General features: G+C 40.4%; 1 protein-coding gene across 1 annotated transcript in view; it reads right to left on the bottom strand.

Annotated features, from left to right (window-relative positions):
- Positions 1 to 1,054: 1,054 nt before the first annotated feature.
- Positions 1,055 to 26,787, bottom strand: part of itgav (integrin, alpha V) — a 34,808-nt gene continuing 9,075 nt past the window's right edge. The window contains exons 3-32 of the mRNA XM_088083815.1: positions 23,676 to 23,767; positions 22,862 to 22,976; positions 22,691 to 22,752; positions 21,764 to 21,812; positions 19,542 to 19,664; positions 19,311 to 19,355; positions 19,069 to 19,112; positions 18,807 to 18,863; positions 18,372 to 18,424; positions 16,778 to 16,853; positions 16,503 to 16,632; positions 16,281 to 16,378; positions 15,657 to 15,750; positions 15,479 to 15,524; positions 14,972 to 15,079; positions 14,452 to 14,507; positions 14,087 to 14,241; positions 13,780 to 13,917; positions 13,052 to 13,119; positions 12,531 to 12,675; positions 12,353 to 12,445; positions 11,496 to 11,575; positions 10,631 to 10,711; positions 10,288 to 10,393; positions 9,644 to 9,802; positions 8,910 to 9,041; positions 8,617 to 8,730; positions 8,390 to 8,497; positions 7,286 to 7,405; positions 1,055 to 6,643 (exon numbers count right to left, since the gene is read on the bottom strand). Coding sequence (XP_087939941.1) covers positions 6,551 to 6,643; positions 7,286 to 7,405; positions 8,390 to 8,497; positions 8,617 to 8,730; positions 8,910 to 9,041; positions 9,644 to 9,802; positions 10,288 to 10,393; positions 10,631 to 10,711; positions 11,496 to 11,575; positions 12,353 to 12,445; positions 12,531 to 12,675; positions 13,052 to 13,119; positions 13,780 to 13,917; positions 14,087 to 14,241; positions 14,452 to 14,507; positions 14,972 to 15,079; positions 15,479 to 15,524; positions 15,657 to 15,750; positions 16,281 to 16,378; positions 16,503 to 16,632; positions 16,778 to 16,853; positions 18,372 to 18,424; positions 18,807 to 18,863; positions 19,069 to 19,112; positions 19,311 to 19,355; positions 19,542 to 19,664; positions 21,764 to 21,812; positions 22,691 to 22,752; positions 22,862 to 22,976; positions 23,676 to 23,767 — 2,840 coding nt within the window. The 3' untranslated portion in view covers positions 1,055 to 6,550. The remainder of the gene's footprint in view (positions 6,644 to 7,285; positions 7,406 to 8,389; positions 8,498 to 8,616; positions 8,731 to 8,909; positions 9,042 to 9,643; positions 9,803 to 10,287; positions 10,394 to 10,630; positions 10,712 to 11,495; positions 11,576 to 12,352; positions 12,446 to 12,530; positions 12,676 to 13,051; positions 13,120 to 13,779; positions 13,918 to 14,086; positions 14,242 to 14,451; positions 14,508 to 14,971; positions 15,080 to 15,478; positions 15,525 to 15,656; positions 15,751 to 16,280; positions 16,379 to 16,502; positions 16,633 to 16,777; positions 16,854 to 18,371; positions 18,425 to 18,806; positions 18,864 to 19,068; positions 19,113 to 19,310; positions 19,356 to 19,541; positions 19,665 to 21,763; positions 21,813 to 22,690; positions 22,753 to 22,861; positions 22,977 to 23,675; positions 23,768 to 26,787) is intronic.

Genomic DNA, 26,787 nt, shown 5'->3' with positions numbered 1-26,787 from the left:
GGGGGCAAGTCCACCCGGCTACGGTTGCCACTCCTTTGAGGCCACATGCCGAACCCATCTCTAAAACGATTAACGAGTTTTCAATGAGCAGGGAAACAATAAAAACGCACTTCTCTATCAAAGGATCGATTCAAGCTGCCGCCCAACATCGTGATTTAAAAGCCCTCCGCTCGTCCACACCAACACCGGGGTTCAGGTTTGCAGTGGCGCTTCTGGCCATCATGGCGAGCTTAAAAAGTAACAATTGTGATTTAAGTTCTGCCACATAAATGATCTTTCTGCGTTTGCACCTGCCGGGCTAACGGCAGTTATAATAATAATTATAACTGCCGTTAATAATATAATATATAATTATATTATTAACGGATATATAATTATATTATTAACAGCAGTTATAATAATAATTATAATTATAATAATTAATTAATTATAACTGCCATTAATAATATAATATATAATTATATTATTAGTTACTTTCATAAAAGTTGAAATGTGTTTTGATGCAAATTTACCAAAAGTAAAGTAGTCGTTGTGTAGAATGGCTCATTTTTAAATCATTCATACATTAAATTATAACTGTTGAGGTATGAATGCGTAAAGGTGGAGCTAATTCTTGTGCCTTTACACACTGCTTTTGATTATTCCTCATCAGTTAGGTTTTATCTTTAATAATAACAATAATAATAATAATGATAATAATACATCGTAATTTGTTTGCTAAAATTTTGCATAATAATTCTGCAAAGTAACTAAAACTATGAGATAAACGTTGTGAAGTGGAGTCTAAGTATAAAGTAACAGATGATGACTGTACTTGAGTATTTAGTTACTTTCCAAAACCAGGGGCTACATATGGCGTTCAAACATGATAATATTATGATATAATATGTCTGAGATAACATATTTAAATGTCTAATTAAGTTTCTTCGGCAGATGTGATGTGTCACATGATGAGAGCACAGGCCAAACTTAAACTTAAATGTTCCGACTTTCAGACATGCACCTGAAAAATAGAAATAAATAAAACACAAAATAAAATTTAAAAAAACCCAAATGTGAATAAATCAGTTTATTTCAGTTGAAATGTGAAATTATCTCCTTGTGAGAGAGTTAATCTTTTTATTCTCCAAGTGAAAGAATACATACATCAAAAATAGTCCATATGCTCTGATGGCAGAAAGACAGACAGGCGGAAGGTGACATTAAATATAAAACAGTTAAAAACCCTCAAACACAACAGACAGACGGACAGACAGACTCTGTCCTCAGTAAATTTTACTGCTTTTAAGGCTCCGATTTGATTTTTTTTCCAAAACCTTTTGTGTAAATTCAGCTGTTTCTCTTCATACTCAGCACAGAAAAGGTGAACTCAGATGTTTGAGTAAATTTCAGCTTTTGTTTTCATATTTTGAAGTGACTGAACTGCTGAACGGGTGAAAAGCTTTTTACGAACTCGTCCATAACTTCTGCTGTTTGAAAGAGAAGCTTGTTAACAAAATGATGGCGGCAGTAGTGACATCATATCCAGCAGGACGACAAACACAAACGCGGTAAATAAGACGCCGGTGAAAGAGAAAATACTATGTATAATGTGCTATTTCATTGTGATTGTTAATTGGATTAATACATGTTCTAAAATTATCATCGACCTTAAACATTAATGCATGATGCAAAACCCAATATGGGTAAATTCATAGCAATTTTCTTTTTCTTTTTTATGTATTCACACACTCGCACACACAAACACACACATACTCTTACAAATATTAAATGGCGACCTGCTTTTTGTATTTTTGTTCTCAGCAAAGCTGCCAGTCACGACTGAAATCTGAGGAAAAAAAAAAATCATTATGATAAAAAATCAGGGGGGTGGAAGAGCAAAGAAACCTCAGTGCATGGCGGGAAAGTTCAAACTGTAGCTATCTGACTTTGTTAAGCCCCGCCCTCCTTAGTTACTGTTGCTACGGCTGTCCATCAATTTATTCTCGAACGAACACGTACGGTTAAAAAATTATAACGGTTGCATATTTACCATCAAAATTCTTGTTTTTTTTTCTGATTGAAAAGAACAAAAGCAGATTTTAATTTCTAGGTACAATTTATCAGCTATAGCTAGCTAGCTAATTAAGCTAACGTTAGCTCTAGGAGTTGGTTGAAAACATCGTCTCCGGACAAATTTTTTATATTTACAGCTGATTCTTCACATAACTGGCCTTAAATATACACTTTATGGCTACAAGTTATTATGCTTATACAGCTAACATGACTGAAATCTGAGGGAAAAAATACCATTTCAAAAAATTACAATGACTGAAAAACTAAAAAAAAAAAAAGAAACCTCAGTGCATGGCGGGAAAGTTCCAACTGTAGCTAACGGTTCTTAAAACATGCTCCTTAGTTACTGTCGTAACATCTGTGGATTTTACTATTTTCGTACACCAATCACGATCAGTATAAAATGATAACAGTGGCAGATTTATCATCAAAATATAGATCATTTTTTTAAACACTGGATCCTTGTTTTATAAAAGAAGTCAACAAAAGTAGATTCTCAATTCTAGCTACATTTTAACAGCTGTTACAAGCTAGCTAATTAAGCTAACGTAAGCACTGGGAGTTGATTGAAAAAAAAAAGTCTCCAGCTGACTTTTACATTTTTCCTGCTGATTCATCTCAAAACTACAAAATTAAATTACAAATATTGTTTTAAGGCTTCATGACATCCATGACATGACAGAAATCAAGCAAAACAAAAATACCACAAAAATGAACAAATTGACGAACAAAGCAGCCTCAGTGCACGGCGGGAAAGTTCAAACTGTAGCTAACTGAGTCGCTGTTAAGCCCCTTACTTACTGTTGCTACAGCTGTCAATGTTGTTATTCTCGTACGGAACACGTATGGTTAAAAAATTATAACGGTAGCAGACAACTGTTTGATTTCTGACAGAAGTGAACAACAGCAGATTTTAATTTCTGAGCACAATTTATCAGCTGTAGCTAGCAAGCTAATTATGCTAACATCTAAAAACATCTTCTCTGGCTGACGTTTTTCTAACGTTTTCAGCTGATTGTTAACAAAACTGGTCTTAAATGTACACTTTATGGCTTTATTTTATCTTCAGCTAACATGACTCTGAAATCTGAGAAATGAAAAATACTTTTAAAAAGAATTATAACAAGTGGAAGGACAAGGGAGCCTGTTCAAACTGTAGCTAACTGACTGTTCATTAAGCCCCGCCCTCCTTAGTTACTGTTGCTACATATTTAGTTGTAATTTTTAAAAATATTCTTGTACAAACATGTTCAGTATAAAACGATAGCAGTGGCAGATTTACCATTACATCTTGGTTATTTTTTTAAACAATGAATCCTCGTTTTCTAAAAGAAGTGACCAAAAGTAAATTATCAGTTCTAACCACATTTTATTAGCTGTAGCTAGCTAGCTAGCTAATTAACGTAAACGTAAACTCTGGGAGTTGTATAAAGTCTTCAGCTGATTTTTTAAAAACAGATTTATATTGTTTTTCATTGTTTAGGCTACATGATATCCTAACACACAGAAGCTAAAGCTAACACGTGTCAGGTCATCATGCTAACAGACTGAGGCTAAAGCTAACACATCTCAGGTCATAATATCTTGCTATTAAAGATACTGAAATAACTATAACTGTTTTTTTATTCGTAAAACTAGTTAGCTTAAGTATGATAAAGTATAAAATCAAACATAAAATCAGACTTTTATTTCATGTTCCTGTTTCGCTGCTGAGTGAACATAGGCCTACTTGTTGGTTTCAAACTGTATGTTTTCACTCTTAATGTTAGATTTTGTCTCTATTTTACGCCTTCCTTTCTTTTTTATTGTGAAATACTTTGTGAGGTCTGAAATAGAAAAGGTCAATAAATAGTAACAGTAATAAAAAGTCTTTCAGGATGATAATTACTGATGTGTTTGACAAACATAATTTGACCTCAGCTAACGTTAGCTGGAGTTTCCAGCGTGTGAACTTTGTCAAATCTGATAAAGATCAGAGTTTCTACCGTTAGCCTTAAATCTGAAAGTATTTCAACACAATTAAGAAATATTTGTCAATAACTATAAATAGTGACCGTCATTAAGTTTTTTAAACGTAACCTAACACCACAACTGAATTGCTAATGACATGCTAACTCTTAGCCTTAAAGGTAAAGCTCACTTACCTACGACTTTGAGCAGTAAGCTAGCTAGCCGAACATGCTAAAGATCGCAGCTTAAGTAAGAGAAGTTAGAAAAAAAAGTTCTTGTACACTGTTAAAAATATCTAAATACTGACAGATGACGGGGTTTAGCGAACAGTCAACTTTACAAATTAAAGACTCAACCAAACAACATTATTTCTACAAAAAAATACAAAACAAACTTTGCAAAACAATTTCTAAATCGCGTTGAAATGAGCCGGACTCATGATTGGAATTATTATCATGTTTTCTTTTTTAGAAAATACATAAAAAATACTGAAAACACCCAAACCAGCATCCCAAAAGCACCTCCCAAACACACACAAAGCAAAAAGAATAATATATCAGGGTAAATATATTACTGTAACACTCCTTATCAGCCCACATCATAACAAACTCAACGTCTTCATCCAAAAATAGAGCTGAATGCAGCTGATCAGCCACCAATTTCATATCGCTGCATTATTGCTGTCAGATAAAGTATTTATTACGTCACTGCACCAGAACAAACGTTTCAAAAGTAAAAAAGGCTGTGATGACTTCGCAGTATCATCTGCTTCATTATCTCAGATGCATTTTCAACAATTATCCTAACTACCGCTTAGCTTAGCTTAGCTTAGCTTCGCTAGCATTGACATTTGAATTTTTACTTATGGTGTATGTTTTAAATAAGTTACACCTTTTCTTTTCTTTCTGCCTTTTCTTGTTAATAGTGATTTTTTAAATTTATTTACTGCTCTGTTTTTTTAAACTGTTGTTGCTCAGGGCAGGTAATAAAAAAATAAATTCGAAAAAATTACTCCATTCTTCAGCAGTTCTGGACTTCCTCGGCAACGAGCACCTACAGTTCATAATTTATTCTGGGTTTGGAAAAAACAAAATGTGCAAATTAAATATCAGGCCAGCTTAGCTTAGCATACAGACTGCAAACAGGGGAACCAGTTACACTGACTCAGCCCAAAATTAACTAAAATCTTCCTACCAGCTCCCCTAAAGCTCACTGATTCACTTTTTAAATTTTGTTGGCTAAAGCCGTGATTACACCGGGACAAAAACGTGCCTGAACAGAATCATCTGACAGCAGGGCATCTTATTGCCTCCACACCGTGAGAGTCGTGACCGGTTATGTTTTCAGGTTGTCCCTTTCTCTTGAACATGATACCTAAAGAACGACTTGAGGGATTTTTTCAAATTTGGCACAAACGTCCACTTTGACTCGATGAGCTGATTGGATTAGGGGATTAAAGGTCACTGTGACCTTGCATCCGTCTCATTCTTGTGATTTTCGTGACATCTCAAGACAACTAAAAGGTAACCCCCCCCAATTTATTTATTTTTTTCAAATGTATTTATTTGTTTGTTTGTTTTATATGTGCTTATTTGGTTGTTTTTTGTTTTTTAACTGTCATACTTAAAGTAATATTTATCAGTGCACGTCTTTTCAAGTTAAGGCACGTTATAAAATGATGTCATAACTGTGAAAAAAAAAGTTTCATAAAAAACAAACAAAAAAAACACCCAAAGGTAATTTCATCAAATTTGGCACTAACATCCACTTGGACTCAGAATGAACTGATAAAATTTGGTGGTTGAAGTTCACTGTGACAAAAAGATTTTTGTGTATTTCTGAAGAGATTATATGCTAATTGGGACACAATTTCACACAAACAGGGAAACATGATGACATTTTACACACAAACGTCAAAGGTCAGCTTCACAGTGACGTCATCACGTTTTCTCTGACTCTAATCTTGGATGGACGTGGATGAAGTGTTTCATGGAGGCAAACACCTGAGACGCCGTCATTCTAGTTACATTTAAAACAAACTAAATATTATGTTTTTGTTTTTTGTTGTTGTTTATGTTGTTTTGTGGCATCTGTTTTCGGCATGTTGATGGTCTGTGATGTGTTAGGAATATGGTGAATCTTGTTTGTATTGTTTAATGTTAGAAATAATAATAATAATTAATCAGTGAGCTTCAGCGGCGAGCTGTTTCCAGTCTTTATGCTAAGCTAAGCTAACCATCTGTAGCTTCATATTTACTGTGCAGACGTGAGATCAATCCAAACACTCGACTCTCTGATTCCCAAACTGCTCCTTTAACTTTACAGAAGCACTGAGCGTTGAGGGTTTCACCTGTGACAGGTGGAGTTTCTCTTTTGGCACAAACGCAACATGACTCTTAAAATAAAAACAAACCCCTCATTAAATCTTAGACCTTAGTACCATCATCTGCCCCTCTACAGTGAATACAGTGAAATTCTCTCCGTTTTACCCTGAAAGTCTTTCTCTCTCCTGGACTTCCTGTCTGTAGCAACGCAGTTTGACCTTTTAGGCGTCAGTGTTGCCGTTCTCCTCCGGCTGCAGCTGCTCCTTCTCAGTGCAGTCCTCCTGGGGGGGGCGCACCCGCTTAAAGAAACCCAGCTGAGGAGGAAGAGAAGAAGAAGATTATTAAGATTATTACATTTATATGTTTGGTTGGTTCTGACTGTTTTCTTTCAGAAGCTTTTGTCCTACACGATGTGTTTGAGGACTATCGAATGTTTAAAAATCCAACGATAATTTAGTTTTTACTGTTTCTGGCTGTGAAAAATTCTGTCATTTTTTAAAAAGTAACAAACAACAAAAAAAAACCCCCACCAAAACGCTTTTGTTAAAAATCGCCAAATCTTTCAAAGGAAAAAAAACATCACCAAAATATTTTCTTTAAACCCCCCCCCCCAAAAAATGAAGAAAATGTGACAAAATGTTTTCTTTAACAATTACCACAACTTTTTAAAGAAAAAAAATATCCAAAAAGTTGTTAAAAATTAAAAATTGCCACAAAATAATAAAAGAAAACATGTTTTCACTAAAAAATGTCAAAAACTCCATACTTCAAAAACTTTCCAGATCAGCCCAAATCACACAAATGGACTATTCTGGATCCAAATTGAAAATGTAATTTTCGCCAGAAGGTAACAAGTTTTCACCTGTTATGTTACATTCCTAATTGTACACATTGGACTTTTCAACTAAACTCAAATATTCAACACTGCACCTTTAAAACCGCGTCCTGTTTCTCACCTTGTACATGATGAAGATCAGCAGCGCCAGCAGCAGCAGCCCGGCCAGGACGGCCAGAGCCACCACCCAAGCCGGCACCGGCTGATGCTCCTCTGGCACCCATATCACCGACACACTCACCTGAACACACACACACACACACACACACACACACACACACACACACACACACACAGAAGTGAATATGTAATCTGCACAACAAGAAACAATGATGAACTTTTTTTATTACTTTTATTATTTACATCGTCTTTATCGCCGGGGGCACCTGCCTGTGTTTTCTGTTTATTTTAGCACCCTTGTTAACCCTTAAAACCTGGATCGACATCACAAAAAAAGGCAATGAGCAACAAAAGTTCTGCAAATGGTGAAAAAAATAGTAGATTTTATTATCATTATTATTAGTAGTAGTATAATTTTATTATTTTAAAAAGAAAACTAAAAATGTCCAGAAAACTGTAATATTAATTATCATAATTATATATTTATATTTACAAATAACAACAACAATAAGTTATTTTTTAAGCACCTTTTGATGTAATTTTCTTGTTTTGATTGTGATAATTTTCAGGTAACTTTTCTATGACTTTTTACTAGTTTCTTGCTCACTTTTAGATCATTGCCTTCTTTCCATGGTTTAAAACAAAATCAAGCCAGTTTGCACAGGTTTCAAAGGGTTAACAAGTTAGAGCAGCTATTTGTCAGCTGTCTAGAGAAACGCTGGCTTGCCAATTTTTGCCATGTGACGTGCTCGGCCTTTAGCGTCGACTGTGAAGATGGAGTTTTGATAATTTTATTGACATTATATCACCTATTATAGCAGTTTAAATTTCTCTGTCACAGACACTCAACCTTTCCTGTTTCCGTTTTCAAAATAAAAGCCCTCTCTCTGCAGAATCCCCTTAGTTGTTGACACAATGCTTTTATTGTGAAATATTTGCAGCACCGTGTTGTTGACAATGCAGGAGCTGCACGGCGTCATTAATGAGTGGAACGTGCAAATTATTGTGGAAATACAAGATTTCTAACAGAAGGCAGCAACAACCCTCTGTGTGTGTGTGTGTGTGTGTGTGTGTGTGTGTGTGTGTGTGTGTGTGTGTGTCTTACAGTGGTGCTGTTAAACGGCATGTCGGTCGCCAGGCTCTTGTACGGCATCTCGATGACATTGAAAGTGGCCGTCGACCGAACCACGTATGAACGATTCTGATTCTCAATCTGCAAAGAAAGAAAAACAAACATCACGACTTCCAAACACAAACCGGACGAGAAAAACGAGAAAAACAAAACAGTTTTTGACGTTTGAACGACGTCTGTTTGTCTTCTTCTGTGGTTACCCTGAGGAAGTTGTTGACTGCCAGTCTGGAGTAGATGAAGAGGATGGCGTTCTTCCTCCTCTCCAGACGACCGACCTGACACCTCAGCCGCAGACACTCCGCTGTGTTGCAGTCCTACACACACACACACACACACACACACACACACACAGTCAGTTATGTTCATGTAGAAAATAATCGTAGATGTTCCTTCCTCAGAATCAGATGTCATAGATGATAGATAGATGTTTACCAAAATAAATGTCACGTATGAAACCCGAAAGTGTGCGTGTGTGTGTGTGTGTGTGTGTTACCAATGTCTGCACGTCGTTCTGTGGTTCTCTTGACTCCAGGTCTCTCTTGCGGACTTGATGTCGGTTCCGTCCCTCCGAATCTCGTTCCCTGGTTGGAGTCCCGGTGGTGTTCTTCCCCGAGGACACAGGGTTCTAATAACACACACACACACACACACACACACACACACACACACACACACACTAAAATTATTGCCATAATTAATGACTAAATCCTCTCCTGCTCTGTTAAATGCGACTCATTCTGGGTAATAAATAAAGTTTGAATGTTTTGGATATCATCTTTCAGATTATGAGGCCAAAAAAGTTTCTCATGTAGAGACATACTCACAATCTTCTAGGATGCTTCGAGGATTTAAAGATGTTTGATTCTGGAACATTTTAAGGATTTTAGGAATTACTGTAGAATTTTAGGACATGAGTGTCTGTGTCCACTGGCTCTATTTTGCTGCTGTTTTATGTCTCTGACACCTTCTGGACACTAAAAGGACAAAAGCTATTCACAGCGTCAATCGCTTTGGAAACTTTTTATAATTTTCATTTTGTAATTGATGTTTTTTGCATTGAATCATGTTTCTGTTTCTGTTTTGTGTCTGGGAAAAAAAAGAAAAAGGTGCCGATGAGGCAGAGTGAAGAAATTCAGAGAAGCAGGTGATCACATGACTCACCGGGGATTTTAATCCAGTCTGTGATGATTCACTCTGTGTGTGTGTGTGTGTGTGTGTGTGTCTCACCGAGACGTTGAGCGGGTTGATCTCCACGTCTGTGGTGCAGTTGATGGGTCCGTCTGTATCGAAGCTGGTGATGTAGAGCAGCGAGCCGTTCTTGTAGTGATACGGCCAGTCGACGTCCAGCGAGGCCTTACTGATGGTGCTGGGGCCGCTGTTCAGGAGCTGAGAGACGATTACCTCGTTACTGATCACCTCGTTACTGATCACCTTGTTACTGATCACTTCGTTATTCCCTCCTCTTTACAACACATTCACACTGAGCGGGAAACAAAGGCAGCAGCTGCACACAGAAAACTTCTTCATTTAGAGGAAAAAACACTAAAAAACACCAAAAAGATGCAACTGAATTTAAATATGAGTCACACTTTCAAGTAAAAGTAGAAAATTATCAGCATCAAAATATCCTTCAAGTACCAAAAGTAAAGTTACTATTTCTGCAGAATCATGTATTTTATATTACTGATGCATTAATGAGTTGATCGGTTAAATTTTGCAGCTCATGCAGCAGAAAATGGAAATACTCCAATTAAGTTCCTCAAAGTTAAACTGAAGTACAGCACTTGAGTAAATGTACTTTAAACAGCTATTATCTAATACATACTGTATGTATCTATGTGTACAGTGTGTGCGCATGTGTGTTTTTGTACCTCGTAGACGTGAACTATCTGCGGCCCGATGTCGTCTCCGACCACCGGAGGATCTTTAGGTTTCCAGTTGGCGATGGGAAGAAGCACCTGACCTGGAGACGACGTCCTGGTGACACACACACACACACACACACACACACACACACACACACAAACACACACACATTATATGTCTCTAATGTATCTATATGAATATAGATTGTAGCGGCTTTCAGGAATAACGATAATTTCGTTATCCAAAAGGCAAATTCATACCATCAGTTATTACAATGAAGCAGATAAAAGATACACATACACATAATCTGAGTGTGTGTATGTGTGTGTGTGTGTGTGTGTGTGTTACCCTCTGATGGAGACTTTAGCGAGGACAGCCAGTTTGGTGACGCTGGAGACTCGAGGACTCTTGCTGTCAAACTGGTTGGAGCTGAAACGCAGACAGAAAACATCCTTCATCAGTTAATGCACGTGATTAAAATAACAACAACAACATACATAAAATGTTCATAGAACAGAATACAATCGAATAGAATACAATAGAATACAATACATTAGAACAGAATAGAAAATCTGTCATGTTGATTTGAAAAATCTAGGAAACTGATTGCCTTGAAAACTGTAACAAATATGATTATTAGTCTTAATTTATGTTTACTTTGTACCTAATTGTTAAGTTTAAATGTAATTATATTCACTTCATTTTGTGAAGTTGTTGCAATTAAATAATGACAAGTTGAATTAAATCAATCTTTCTAAGTTTTAGCCTCTTCAGTAAACCAGTATTATATATTTCTTTTGTCTGCAGGATGGAAACGTATTAATAATATTTCAAATTCATTCAAACAGGTAACAACTATCATGTTCACTTTCTGCTATTTAAAATAAAACAGATTTCATGAAAATCGGCTCAGAATGAAGCGAGTCAGTCAATTTTGTAGTGAAATCTGCATCTCTGGAGAAACATGGTAATATGGCGCCCGCGTGGACGCATCACAGCGAGCACAGAGCAGCAGCCAATGAGGCGTCTGCGTGTCTGCTCCACTGGTGTCTGCTGCTGCTGAGGTAAAACCGTCCACAGGGAGGCGCCACAGCCTGTCACCTGATCAGAGGACATCAATGTCTAATAATGTTTAATCACATCATTAATAAAGTTGGATCATATTGAAAGGAGACGCTGGTCAGAGGACATCAAAGACAGGAGACTTTATTACCTGACGATCTGCAGGTCAAACTTCACCGACGTGTCCTCCTCCGACAGCTGGTGGACGCTGAACCGCAGCTCTGCCAACACCTGACCAATGAGAGCACAGAGAGACGGGCGAGGACCAATCAGAGCACAGAGAGACGGCCGAGGACCAATGAGAGCACAGAGAGACGGCCGAGGACCAATCAGAGCACAGAGAGACGGCCGAGGACCAATCAGAGCACAGAGAGACAGCCGAGGACCAATCAGAACACAGAGAGACGGCCGAGGACCAATCAGAGCACAGAGAGACGGCCGAGGACCAATCAGAGCGCAGCAGAAGAGGGACAGTACATCATGTGAGGATCCAACATGTGGAGCAGAAAGTCACAGAAACATCTGACAGTTTCGTTTTGATCAAATATCCAACAAAACTTTGAGTGGGGGACACAATGACAGGAGGGGGGGGCCACTCACGTGTTTCTAGGATTTAAAGACGTTTCACAGATTTTAGGATACTTTTCTGATTATTGGACACTTCTAGGATTTTGGGACATTTTAAGGATTTGCGGCATGTTGGCGTGGTGAGTGGGGTCATGTGATTGGACGTTGGCGTGGTGAGTGGGGTCAGGTGACGGGACGTTGGCGTGGTGAGTGGGGTCAGGTGACGGGACGTTGGCGTGGTGAGTGGGGTCAGGTGACGGGACGTTGGCGTGGTGAGTGGGGTCAGGTGACGGGACGTTGGCGTGGTGAGTGGGGTCATGTGATTGGACGTTGGCGTGGTGAGTGGGGTCAGGTGACTTCAGATCATCACGTCATTAAGTTTAATGATGAAATGAAAGAAAAAGAGGAAAATTGGTGCCAAATCTGGACGGCAGCACTGACCTTGGTTCCTCCCTTCATGGGGTTTCCCAGGTCACACACCACCATCTTGGTCTGGTTCTCCTTCTTGTAGGCGCAGGAGAGTCTGCTGAGCGTCTGCACACAAACGGACTCGTGGTCACAGTCTGATCTCCGATCGCAGTCGAGAAAATAAACGGGCCGAGTGTCCCGGTGAGGTTACCTGGCTGCGGACGACCCCGGTGAAGTCGGCCTGCTGCGGAGGGTAGACGTGGAGCTCGGCCTCGTACGCTCCCTCGCCTTTATTCTCGGCGCTGATCATCAGCGTCAGAGCGTTGTCGTCTCCGATGTAGATCTGCTCGCGGTCGCTGCAGGAGACGCCAGACGGTTAAACATTTTTCATTTCTAAGTTTTTTCTTAAAATATGTCTGAAAATGTTTTTCTGAAAAAAAAAAAAGATTTTCCTTTCTTGAACAATGACAAAAATTGGCATTTTTGTTTTCTTTTAAGCATTTTAAGGCATGTTTTTTTTTTATTCATTATTTTTTTTTTAAAATCACAGCCAGAAACTCTAAAAACAGAAAGTATTTGAATTACCCTTGATCACCAAGGACACGGTCACACGGTCACACGGTCACGTGGTTACCATGGTCACCATGGTCACGCGGTCACATGGTTACCATGATCACATGGTTACCATGGTCACCATGGTAACCATGGTCATGTGGTCACATGGTCTCTCACCTGGACACCGACAGCCTCAGGTCAGGTTTACAGATGTTATCTTCTCCACAGTCCAACAGGATGTGAGCCTGAGAGAGGAGATGAGGATAGAAGGAGACAAGGAAGGAAAGAAGGAGGAGGGGAAGCAAGGGAGGGAGGAAGGAGTGATGAAAGGAAGAAAGGAAAGAATGAAGGAAGGAACAAAGGATTGAAGAAGAAAAGGAAGGAACGGAGAAAGAAAATGAAGGTAGGAAGAACGGAGGAAGGAAGGAAAAAGGAAGAAAGAAAGGATAGCATGAATGAAGGAAGCACAGAAAGAAGGGAAGAGAGGGAAAAAGCAAGGGTATGAAAAAGAAAGGATTGATGAGAGGAAGGATGGAAAAAGGGAGTAAGAAACAATGGAGGAATAAAAGAGAGAGGGAAGAAAGGAAGGGAGAAGGAAGGAAATAAGGACAGAAGGAGGGAAAAGAGGGAGGAAGGAAGAAAGGAAAAAGAAGAGGTAAAAGAGGGAAAGAACGAAAGGATGATGGTTAGGGAGGAGGGAGGAAACAACAGGTCAGTCACACTGAACACACACACACACACACACACACACACACACACAATCTCACACACACACTCTCTCTCACACACACACACACACACACACACACACAATCACACACACACGCACAATCTCACACACACACACACACACACACACACACACACACACACACACACACACGCACACACACTGTGTGTGTTACCTGCTTGGTGACGTTGGACGGCACCGACGTGTCGATGATGGGCAGCAGTCCGGTCTGATCTGCGGCTCGCTGGTAGTCCAGACTGTACTCCATCGTCACGGAGATCGGCGTGATCTTATCCCGAAACTCGCGGTCGTCCTGAGAGACACAGAGACATGTTTCAGCTCTTATTTTGAAAGGGTCAAACTCCATCCAGGACGGACCATTTAAATGAAGAGGATCAAATTTAAAGCATAACACCACAGACATCCTCCTCTTGATGCCACATTCTTCTTCTTTGGTCATAGAGTGCGTTTGATTCGCTCACCCTGAGGAAGACGGGCTGCTCCTCGCAGGCCGGCGTTTTTCCGTTGGACACTGTCATGTTCTTTGAGTACTGGAAGGTGCTACTGTGCAGGAATAGGACACGTTTGGTCGCCTCCTTCTGCTTCAGACGGTCCAGCAGGAGGTCCACACGGAAATCTGAGGAGACAGAGACAGAGGTCAGGATGCAGAGTCCTGCAGTGTTCTGCAAAGTCTTGCAAGACACTGAGGGACGCTAAAGGACACTTTGGGACACCACAGGACACTATAGGATGCAGCGGGACGCTGCTGGACGCTGCTGAAATCACTGCTGAAAGGATGGATGTGTAGTGAATGTGTGTTGGAGGAGCAGAGAGGAGGAGGACTCACTGAGAGTAGAAGGGGCGCTGTGTCCACGGGCCGTCAGACAATACTTCACCTTAAAACTGAAACACAGACAGAGACAGAGAGACAAATAGACAGAGACAGAGACATAGAGACAGAGACAAAGAGAGACAGACAGACAGAGAGAGAGAAATACAGAGAGACAGAGACGTCACTGCAGCGCTCAGATGACATTAATAATAAGGTTATAATATAATAATATAATAATAATAATAAGGTTACAAAATCTCCTCTGTTTTGTTTAACCCTTTGAAACCTGGTCTGATCTCTTTCAGGAACATCAGAAGGCAACGAGAAATAACCCAAAAATGACCAAGAAACTAGTTAAAGTTGCGAGATAATTTCCTGGAATTTAGCAGAAAAAAAGTGCTGAAATAACAGAAATGCATATTTCTGTAGGATAAATTTAAATGTATAATTCCTGCTGCAGAGCAGGTCTGAGCCTCTGCAGCACAAAAACACCGAAAAACCGCCGTCAGGAAATAAATGAAGTCAGTGAACTCACCAGGACACCTGCGTGGAGGTACCAGGCAGGGTGCAGGTCTTGTCCTCCGGGTTGATGATCTGAGGCGTCATGTCCAACGTGGCGTTCACACTGATCACTGGACGAGCTCTGACACACACACAGAAATAAAGCAGAGGGGTAATTCGTGCTCATTAGAATAATGATGCGCAGCAGAACGATGAGTCATAGACACTGGCAGAAAAAAAAATTATATATATATATATATATATATATATATATCCATGTATTTCTGACAGTCTGCTTGTGATCAGATCACATGTTAATATCAGCTGTAAACAGGCTACCACCTGGTGCTGAAGGGGTTAAATGAGTCCTAACAGCATCTATAAAGTCAGAGGAAACTCTTTGATATCAGAGGTGGCCTCGCTCATTAAACTCCTCTCACACACACAGCAGGGTGCACGCACACACGCGCGCACACACACAGGCATGCACACGCACGCACGCACGCACACACACACACACACACACACTCAGTAGGATTACCTGTATAAAACAGCTCTGTCTGCTCCGAACACGCCCACTATTAAATCTGAAAGACAGAGACACATCAGCTTTTTACACACAGACACACACACACACTCAGCTGATCCCTGCTGAGTGTGTGTGTGTGTGCGTTTGTGTGTGTGTGTGTGTTTCTGTGTGTGTGTGTGTGTGTGTGTACCTGGATATCCATTCTGGTCGATGTCAGTGTTTCCAGTCAGGGAGTATCCGAAGCTTGCAGGCATGTAGCTGGACGCCCACTTCCCCTGCAGGACCTGAGGGACGAGAGACATGAGTCATGTTTGGCGCTCCTGGTGAGGCTGATGATGTCATTGGTTCTGCAGGTTATTTGGTTGGAAACTAACATGTTTGCCGATCTTTTAAGAAAAACTTTTTTTTCTTGGATGGGGATGGGTTTTTTCTTTGAAAGATTTTGGTCATTTTAATAGAAAAACACTGGAGATATATTTGTCTTTTTTGGTGATTTTTTTTCTGCAAAAAAAAAAAAAAAAGCAGATTTGTTTTTCTTAGAAAAAAACTTAATTTTGGGTTATTTTTAAAAAGAAACATTTTTTTAAAAAATTAAACATTTTTGGTGTTTTTTGTTTGTTTAAAACGTTTTGGTGATTTAATTTCTATTTTTCTTGACATTTGTTATTTCAAAAAATGGCTTTTGTGTGATGTTTTTTAAGAAAATAAATGTTCTGCCCATTCTGTGTTTGTACTTTTTATAAATAATGGTGAAGCAGCATAACAGGGTGATATTTCCACCTGGAACAGCGAGAGTTAAAGGAGCCTCGTTTACCTGTGAGGGGGAGGGGGAGGGGCCTCCAGGGCGGCCGTTGTGGATGTAGACCAGACCGTGATTGTCGGGGCCTCCATAAGGAGCCGAGATCGCCACATCTGGAGGGACACGAGAGACGTGAAAAATGTGGAAATGACCCGGAGACTCACCAGTGTGTGTGTGTGTGTGTGTGTGTGTGTGTGTGTGTGTGTGTGTGTGTGTGTGTGTGTGTGTGTGTCTCACCGTTGAACCCGTCCATGTCCAGGTCTCCCAGTGCTGCGATGGCGGAGCCGTATCGGGCGTAAGACTCGGAGCCCGTGAGCATCTGAGGAGGCTGGAAGGTAAACTTACCAAGACACAGGTAAACTGACACCTGGAGAACACACACACACACACACACACACACAGAGTAAGTTGTCAGTTTGTCAGCAGGAGAAATTTTCATGAAACTTGACAGATGGGTGAAGCCCGAGCAGTGTGTGTGTGTGTGTGTGTGTGTGTGTGTGCGTGTTTCCTACCTGTCCGACCTCCCTCAGTTTTCCATCTGAACCTCTGTCCATGAAGAGAGGAGCTCCAACCAACACGTCCACCAGACTAACACACACACACACACACACACACACACACACACACACACAAACACGTATGCATGCACGTGCACGCACGTACGTACGTACACACACACACACACACACACACACACAATGAAGAACAAGATCATTAACACAATAAGGCTGTTGGACATGTCCACGCTGGAGCGGACATCGTCCATATTTGGCTTGTTTACACTAAAACCTTTAGAGGAGTTTTTAACGACGAAACGTCTCTTTGTCTTTTCTTTAAAATTTTGGGCATTTTTTTCCTTTAAAAATGTTCTGGCACACACTGAACGACCTTAAACATCTTCAGCAGGAACATGACACAAACACATTAACATTTCTCACTACAACACACTTGTGTGTCCCTGAGGCCTCACACACACACACACACACACACTCTAAATGTATTTCCTGCCTCATAAAACACGTGTAACATATTTGTTTTGAATTGTCCGCCTTGTTTACATGAAGCTGTGGTCGTCTTCTCCTGTCTTTAATTGGCAGACTGCAGCGTTTTAGGAAACTTTTCTGCCACCAGCTGTTTTCAGCTGCAGGAGGCAGAAACGTGTCCCGTTAAAGGCTCCGTGTGCTGAAGATATTACTCCAGTTTGATATTAAAATGTGGAAATAAAAGTCTGGATTGTGCTGCAGCAGCTGCTCATAAATCCCTCGCTGAACAAAGTCCTCCTCAGTTAGAAGACGAAGTGAAAAGGTGAAGAAAACAGCGAGGTCACAGAGTGCGGCTGCGTGCAGTCGGCAGCTCACTGTGATTTTATCTCCTGATCCTGCGTCCGTAAACATCCTTCTGATCAGCTACGAACAAAATGAGCTCTGAAGGCTCTGCTGCACCACACTGTGATAGACAAAATATTTTTCCAGAAAAAATAATACTGAACGATATTATTGTTGACGTTTTGAGACCACTTTATGTCACTGATATAATGAGAAAGTGCGACCTTTCAAAAACAACCTTTAACCCTTTGAAACCTCAGAAAATTAGTTTGATTTCTTTCAAAAACATGAGAAAAAAGGCAATGAGCTACTTGGCCTGAAATTCACCACAAACTGCAAGAAATTAGTAGCATGTGAAAAGTAAATTACCGTAAAAAAATATTTTTTTAAAAGAGGCGGGGGAGAATATACATATTTATAGGTTCCTGCTCATTTATGGGCCATGTCTTTTTTGAGTAGTCGGAAAAACACATGCAATCAAATTACAGTTACTAATCAAAATGTTGGTGATAACGAAGGGGTTAATAAAAAGGTCCAATAAAAAGGCCTTCAGGGGGCAGCAGAGTGTGAGGAGGTCTGAGAGTGATCTATCATCTATGCATATTTATTCATTTTTCTTCTTCAAAGTGTGAAAAAAAAAAGAGTGTGAGGAGGATGAACATCAGAGTTTTGGCAGACGTCAGCAGAGGATAAAAAAGACGGTAATGTGCCTTCAGGAGCTCTCGCAGCAGAAAATGACAGAGTTCGGCTCATTAGAGTCTGAACAGGCCGACACACTCACCCGTCGTTATTAACATCTGTCGCCGCCACCGAGTGTCCAAAGTACGCCGCCATCTACCGGAGCAGAGAGGAGACAGTGAGCTCACGGAGGTCAAAATGTCTGCGATCATAAATCACTGTTAATATCACAGCCTGTAAATTATAAGATATCGCCGGATAACTGACCCAAATAAACAAAAATACATCGCCTGATAACTGACCCAAATAAACAAAAATACATCGCCTGATAACTGACCCAAATAAACAAAAATACATCACCTGATAACTGACCCAAATAAACAAAAATACATCACCTGATAGCTATATTCCTGTTCTTGTTTTGTTTGTTTTTGTTGTTATTTATTAATTTATTCCTCCTTTGGCGCCATGGAAACAACGACATCTTCATTATTAAATGTAACTGAGCAGTTTTCAAGTAAAGTGGTTCTGTCCTCACCTGAGTTCCTGTGAAGTTCGCTCTGGACTTCATGTCTTCACCGTCGAAGATGTTCACCTGAAACATCAAACACACACACACACACACACACACACACACACACAGAGATCACGTTGGCAGTTTGACACTCCGTTACCACCAACTTCATCCTCTGACTCCAACACCGAACCAGACTGACGGTCACCTGTCACACCTGTCCGTCCACAGTGTGTGTGTGTGTGTGTGTGTGTGTGTGTGTGTGTTTTACACCTTTGACACTCACATAACCCAGTGCTTTTTCCCCACGAGGAACTCCGGTCACATAATCTGTAAAGAGAAAAACACACCTTTCACCGACTCATTCAGCACCTGACAATCATCTTCATCAACACGGAGCGACGCGGCTTTACGATAATATCACGTACGTTTTAGGATAAATCCCCAAACATGATATTTATCTGGATGTTCTGCACCAAACAGCATATATTTCTATAGTCAAAATGACAAAACTCCAAATATCTTCACCTTCTTTCCCGTCGTTGTTGAAGTCTCCGACCGTCACAGAGTATCCTGCACAAACACACACACGTCCATTAAAAACACGACCGAACGCCGCTGACGCTGAGAATCACAAAAACCACGAAATCCACCACCGTGATGACACACGAGTTCTCTTCAACAGACAACAGGCTGAGAACAATGCAGAACTGACACAGGAACATGTGTGCGTCTGTGTGTGTGTGTATGTGTGGTTACCTAGGTAACTGTCGTCGTACATGGCGGCCGCCGACTTGGTGGAGAGGGTGCCGCTGTACGTAATGTCAAAATTATTCTCATGCTTGGCGAAAATCTCAGAGACGTCATCCGAAATCAGCTGACCTGAAGAGAGACAGAAGAACGTTAGAGAACATTAAAGGACAGGAAGGAGAGAGGAGGAGAACGCTGGAGAACATTAAACAACAAGACAGAAATATAGAGAGGAGATCAAGAGAGAAAAGAAGAGAGGAGAAGGAGAAGATTAGAGAACAGGACGGAGGGCGAGAATGTCAGAGAACAGAAGAGACGAGAGAGCTTTATTTAATTTCAGAGAACATTATTATTAAGAACGTTAGAGAACGTTACACAACGAGATGGAAACAGAGAGAGAGAGGAACGCTAGAGAAAAGTAGAAGAGAACGTTAGAGAACGACAGGAGGAGGAATAACAGCAGAACATAAAGAGGACGAGGAGGAGAACGTAGGATTTGTTTACGGGCTCAAACTCTTTTGGCTCAGAGAAACACAGAACGTGTAATTAAAGGAGCCGCAGAGACACAGTGTTAACTGCTGTTCTAATGAGAACCAGAGGGCACCGTGTGTGTGTGTGTGTGTGTGTGCGTGTGTGCGTGCGTGTGTGGGTGCGTGTGTGTGTTGACTCAACAGGAAACAATAATTAGGCTCACACACCCCGCAGAGAGAGGAACGTGTGTGTGACTGACTGACTCAGCGTTCAGGATAGATTCTGTCTCACACACACACACACACACACACACACACACACACACACACACACACACACACACACACACACACACACACACACACACACACACACACACACACACACACACACACGCCCGGTCTGAAGCCTCACCTGTCTGGACTTCACCTGCTGGTTAAACCGCCTGCAGTGAGCCTCAGTGTGTTTACTCTGTCTACTTCCTGCCTCCTGTGTGTGTGTGTGTGTGTGTGTGTGTGTGAGTGTGTGTGTGGGTGTGTGTGTGTGTGTGTGCTGAGGTTTGATGCTGCTGATAGATTTTCTAACGTTCCTTTCTTAATAAAATCTTCTCACGGCTGTTGGATCTTTCTTTCTGTCTGAGCGAACAGAGCTGAGCGTCAGCGTTCAGACGTCTGTAACACCCGAAAAACCACAAACGTGACACAAATCTGCAGCTTTCAACGTCACAATCACACAAACAGAACCGCAGCTGCCTCCTGCAAACATAACACGACATACGTCATGTCCATGTCTGTCCTGGACATCATATCGATGTCTTTCTTGGACATTTGCAGGAAATGTTGTTGTATGTTTGTAGGAGGCAGCTGCTGATACGTTAGTGAGATTGTTACATTAAAAGCTGCAGATTTGTCCAGATTCTTCTCCTCACAGCGACTCCTCACACTGACTCCTCACAATGACTCCTCACAGCGACTCCTCACACTGACTCCTCACACTGACTCCTCACACTGACTCCTCACACTGACTCCTCACACTGACTCCTCACACTGACTCCTCACAGCGACACCTCACAGCGACTCCTCACACTGACTCCTCACAGCGACTCCTCACACTGACTCCTCACACTGACTCCTCACAGCGACTCCTCACACTGACTCCTCACACTGACTCCTCACATTGACTCCTCACATTGACTCCTCACATTGACTCCTCACACTGACTCCTCACAGCGACTCCTCACAGCGACTCCTCACACTGACTCCTCACACTGACTCCTCACATTGACTCCTCACACTGACTCCTCACACTGACTCCTCACAGCGACTCCTCACAGCGACTCCTCACACTGACTCCTCACACTGACTCCTCACACTGACTCCTCACACTGACTCCTCACAGCGACTCCTCACACTGACTCCTCACACTGACTCCTCATGCTGATCCAGCAGAGTCTGAAACCACCAAACCAAACCAAAGCCTTAAAAGTTAAAGAATCGGGTTTTTATTTTATGTTGCAGAACAAAGCGTTTAAATATCGTTCGCCCGTGTTAACCACGGACCTTATTTAGGGCATTTTACCGGAAACACATTCAGAAATCCCAGAGACTTTAGGACGAGGGAACCTGCGTGCTGAAAGACTAACGGATCTCCACGTTTTAGGACTCACTACTTCACCGCTCTATTGCCACGCAAAATACCGCCATACTATGCTGCATGGATTTTTCCCAGCAGCCCCTGTGCTCGGCTGCCCCCCCCCTCACCCTGCCAGTAGAAGCTGCCGGGTCCTCCCACCACCACTCTGCTGTTCTTCTGAAAACAAGAAAAAACACATTTTTGTCAGATTTTATTCTCATTCGGCTCCTGGAGTCAGCGAGGGAGGAAGTACTCAGGTCCTTTACTTCAGTGAGAATATTAACCCCTTACGGCCCGCTTTAATAACACACACTCGTATCACTTTAGGTTTAGTTTATTTAAAAAGGGACAGTGCAAATTAATAAATACACAAAGTATAAAAATGCCAGGAGGATGTTTTTCAGTCCTTTGACTGACACAAAACTCCGCACACAAAATGCACTTCTCAAAATCAAGCTTTAAATAATATTATTCATTAATATTATTTTCTACTTTCATTGAATTTATTTTTTAAAATCAGTCTTAATCATTAATATAAAGTATTCATTAATTTAATGAAATTCTAATCTTTTAAATGCCATCATTTGTCATGATACCACTATGTTTTTAGATGAAAAACAAAAAAAAAGAAATATTTTCAATATACTACTTGCTAAGTAGATTGATTGATTGATTGATTGATTGATTAATACAAGTCCTGTTTTTCTGCTCTGATGGCTGTGGGATCAAAAATGTCAGTTTGAATGGGTTTCAATGGAGCATTTTTGGACCTGAACAGTCTGAATGTAACTATTTAGTTTCCACAGTGTATTTTAGACTTATTGTAGGAGCTGAGCTGCAAATTCACTGATTACACTCAAATACACAATCTGGACTACATTTAGGACACATGCATCAGCACACACACAGTTATCACAACAGGAAGAAGAAAAGAGACTAAAATGCAGCAAACAGTCCCTAAAGGGTTAATAACAAACAGTCCCTAAAGGGTTAACATCACACTGTAAAAGTAATCTGGTCAAAGTGAAAATACCACATAGAGGGAGAGTTTGTACCTTCAGGAAGTCTGCGCTGAAGCCGGCCTGACAGAAGCCCTGCCCCTCCGGAGAGTGCTGCCCTGCACGCAGAAACAAAACAGCAGCCGTAACCACAAATTAACGGGTTATGAATTATTATTATCAATGTTATGATGAGAGACTTTCAGCGGAGAGAAGGAAAGGACGAACTCGATCTGCAGGGCGAGTACTCGACCACCGACCCCTCTTTCTTCAGGAAACACGTTCCCACCGGCTCTCGCTCCGACTGGCCGAAGGTGGACCACTGATACAGCGGAGCGCACGCCTGCAAAACAACACACCGGCTCTTTCAGCACCACTCAGAGGGATCTTTGGGTTTTTGGTCGAGTTAAAAACTGGTACAATTACTAAAACGTTTTAGAGTGGAACACTTCAAAAATAATGAAAATATTATATTTACATGAAAGTAACAAAGTGGTTTGCTTTAAAAAAGCTCGTTAGTTTGACGTTTATTGAACGTGACATTAATATGAGAGACATTTGGTTAACGATTTAAATAATGAATATTATCTTTTATTTTCAGGAACACACGAGCGTGTTCAAGTGAGAAATGTTAATGTGTCATCTTCCTGCTTTAGAGTTTTACGGTTCATTTTAACTCCTTAATATCCTGCTGAGACGTTTCATTTGAATCATAAAAATTAATAAATAAAATTACCAAAATGTTGTCTCAGAGGTGTCAGAGGAAAGAAACTCACCAAACACTTTAAGGCAAAAAATTGCCAAAACCTTTTTTTTTTTTAAAGATCACCAAATTTAAAAAATAAAAGTAAAAATTGACAAAAATAATCAAAAAAGGGCTGTTTTTTTCTTTAACAATCAGCAAAAAGTTTTAAGAAAATCAAAAACGACACATTTTTTTTTCAAGCTCAGTGCGAGTAAAATGTGTGTGTGTGTGTGTGTGAGGTTGTGTGTGTGCGTGTGTGTGTGTGTGTGTGCATGTGTGTGTGTGTGTGTTTCTGACCAGGATGTGCTCTCCGTCAGATCGCACCGAGGCTCCGAACCACTGCTTGGATTTAAACTCCATGGGGTTTCCGCCTCCATTCGTCTTGTCGTCTGCAAAGAGACACAAAGAGAGAATAATAATTAATGAAACAGAAATATGATCAAAACTGCAGGACGGCCAAATGCAAGAACTAAAATGCAGCTGCAATTTTTCTGATAAAGATAAAATAAGTCTCATTATAAAAACACACTGCGGTATTGCATTATGTAACACGCCTGTTTGGTACAGATTCAGCAAAAGCAGCTTTATCGCCTTCTTTTTTTTTTCAGTGCAAAAATGACCACACCCACTAAAATCAACAACATCTGTCAAAATAATGACAATATGATTGTTTTTTAAGATATCTATCTATCCATCTATCTATCTATTTATCTGTATTTTTTTGCGATTAATCATATTTTTGAATTGCATGTTTTCAATTAAATTATTTTGCATTAAAAAAAAATGCAAAAAGTTTCTGTCAGTAAAGTGGAGACTCGTGAGTACACACAGAACACGTTTTCAGGTATCTGGAGGTCAGAGGCCATTTTTCCATAGCCAAAATTTAGCCTCACTTTGGAGAGTTATTCAGCCACAGTTCACAGGGAGCATTAACACACACACACACACACACACACACACACACACACACACACACACACAGTTCACAGTGTGTGTAGTCAAGTGGACGCAGCCGCTGGCTCATGTTGTGCTGCGTTCAAAGACAAAAACACCAACCAGCTCATTGCTGGATTTAAAGGAGCAGTCCGACAAACATCTGACTCACACACACGCACACACGCAGCACGCGCCAGCCACACACACACACGCACACGCACGCACACACACACACACACACAGATAAATATTTCAGGGCGGGGTGTTACAGACAGACAGAGAGGAAGTGCTCGGGATTTTCCAGCAGGTTGGGAAACTCTGTCTGCCGGATTTAAAACAGCGTCCATCTGATAAAACAGTGGCAGCAGTTTTCTGCTCCCAAAACACACACACATGCGCACACACACACACGCACACGCACGCACGCACACACACACACACACACACACACACACACACACACACACACACACACACACACACACACACACACACACACACACACACACACACACACACACACACACACGCGCACATGCGCGCACACACACACACACACACACACACACACACACACACGCACACATACAGATTAAAAAGAGTTCAGTCTCCCAGATTCTGGCAATAAATCGGATGTTTTTCCTCAGTCTGTGATTATGTGGGTCGTTTGTGCCAGCTAGTTACCATCTAAACAGCGTCGTTACCATGGCAACAGAGTCTTTGTCTCATTGTGTTTTTGGCTCATTAATGGACTTGAGTTAAAGCAGGACTTCAATCCTTCACTGAAGAAATGAGCTCAAGGTAAAAAAAAAAAAATTATTAACAATTCCCTGCAATTTCAAAAGTAAAGAAAATGTTGTTTTGTTTTGTTTAAAAACATTTTTTGGTGATTTTTAACCTGCGGGTGTGGAAGGCATGTTTTCATTAAGAAATTTTTACTTTTAATTTTTTTTCCCTGATTTTTAAATAAAATTGGCAATTTTTTGTTTTCTTCACAAAATCTTTTTTGATTTTTAAAGAAAATAATAGGCCATTTTTCACTGATTTTTTGGGTGATTTTCAAATAAAAAATATGGCAATTTAAAAAAAAAAGAGCTTATGTGATTAGAAATATATATTACTTTATAACTGTGAAGCTGCTGAAATCTGAGCTCAGATGCATCGACATTAACCTGACGTATCACAGAGGCGGTTAGAGACGACTGAAGTTTGTCTCACAGCTCCACCCTCGCTCAGCACATTACATCATCGTTTCATAAAAGCTCGTTTGGGCTCAAACACACGGAGACATCGAGCTGGAGCTCACAGGTTTTATCTGAGACAAAAAGACATATTTAATGTGAACGCACGCAGGAGTGATCTCAACACACAGAGTCAGAGTCATATTTATATTTTTGTCTTCAGCTCACTTCCTGTTACGAGCCGCCAAATAAAACAGAAACATTTATTGTTATTTCTGGACGAGTCACTCTTCTTGAAGAAAATCCAAAAAAAAAGAACAGAACAAAAGCTTGTGGTGCATCATGAACACACTGAGTCATAAAACCACACACACACACACACACACACACACACACACACACACACACACACACACACACACACACACACACACACACACAGAGAAGAATTCCAGTTAATTCTGTTCTCTGGTCCAGTAAAGCTCTGGCCAGCAATCACGGAGGTTAAATCAACAACAAAGAACTCTATTGTGAGAGGAAAACACACACACACACACACACACACACACACACACACACACACACACACACACACACACACACACACACACACACACACGGCAACATAACTAGGCCGCTCACTCACTAACAGCGTTACAGCCAGAGGCAACAACATCAGTGTTCAGTCCATCACTTTCTATCAGCAGGCTTCATTCACATTTTTAACAATATATTTCCAGGACTTTTCCAGGACTCTGAGGCCATTTTTAAGGACTAAACATTCTCTGAACTGACATTTGATACTGCTTATCTCTTCTTTTTTTTAAAAAATAAATAAAATATTACTTTTTAAAATATGTATTATTTAAAAATAAAAGACTTCAGAAAATAAATAAAATAAAAACATTTTTGGTGATTTTTAACCTGCAGGTTAACTTTTTGGTCAATTGTTATTTAAAAAAAACAGGCCTTTTTTATTGGCTATTTTTAACAAAAACATTTATGGCCACTTCTTTTTAATGTAATTTTTTGGGCGATTTTCAAGTAATAGAAAATGGCCATCTTTTTTTAAAAATTCAAAACTTTTGTGGGAATTTTTTTTAAAAATTGAAAAAAAAAAGAAAAGTTTATTTTATTTTTATTTTTTAACCTGTTAGTTGGGAAGGTCTGTTTTCTAAAAATCCCCCAAACTTAAAAAAAAAAGAATATCACAACCAGAAACTATAAAAACAGAGATGACTGTTTGGGGGCCACCTCTGGTTCACCAAGTGGAGTGTGCACCTCATACACCT

This window comes from Plectropomus leopardus, chromosome 10, assembly GCF_026936395.1.
Source record: "Plectropomus leopardus strain MGB_pleo_1.0 chromosome 10, ASM2693639v1, whole genome shotgun sequence".
Taxonomy (NCBI): domain Eukaryota; kingdom Metazoa; phylum Chordata; class Actinopteri; order Perciformes; family Serranidae; genus Plectropomus; species Plectropomus leopardus.
This window is presented reverse-complemented; position numbering and strand designations above follow the sequence as displayed.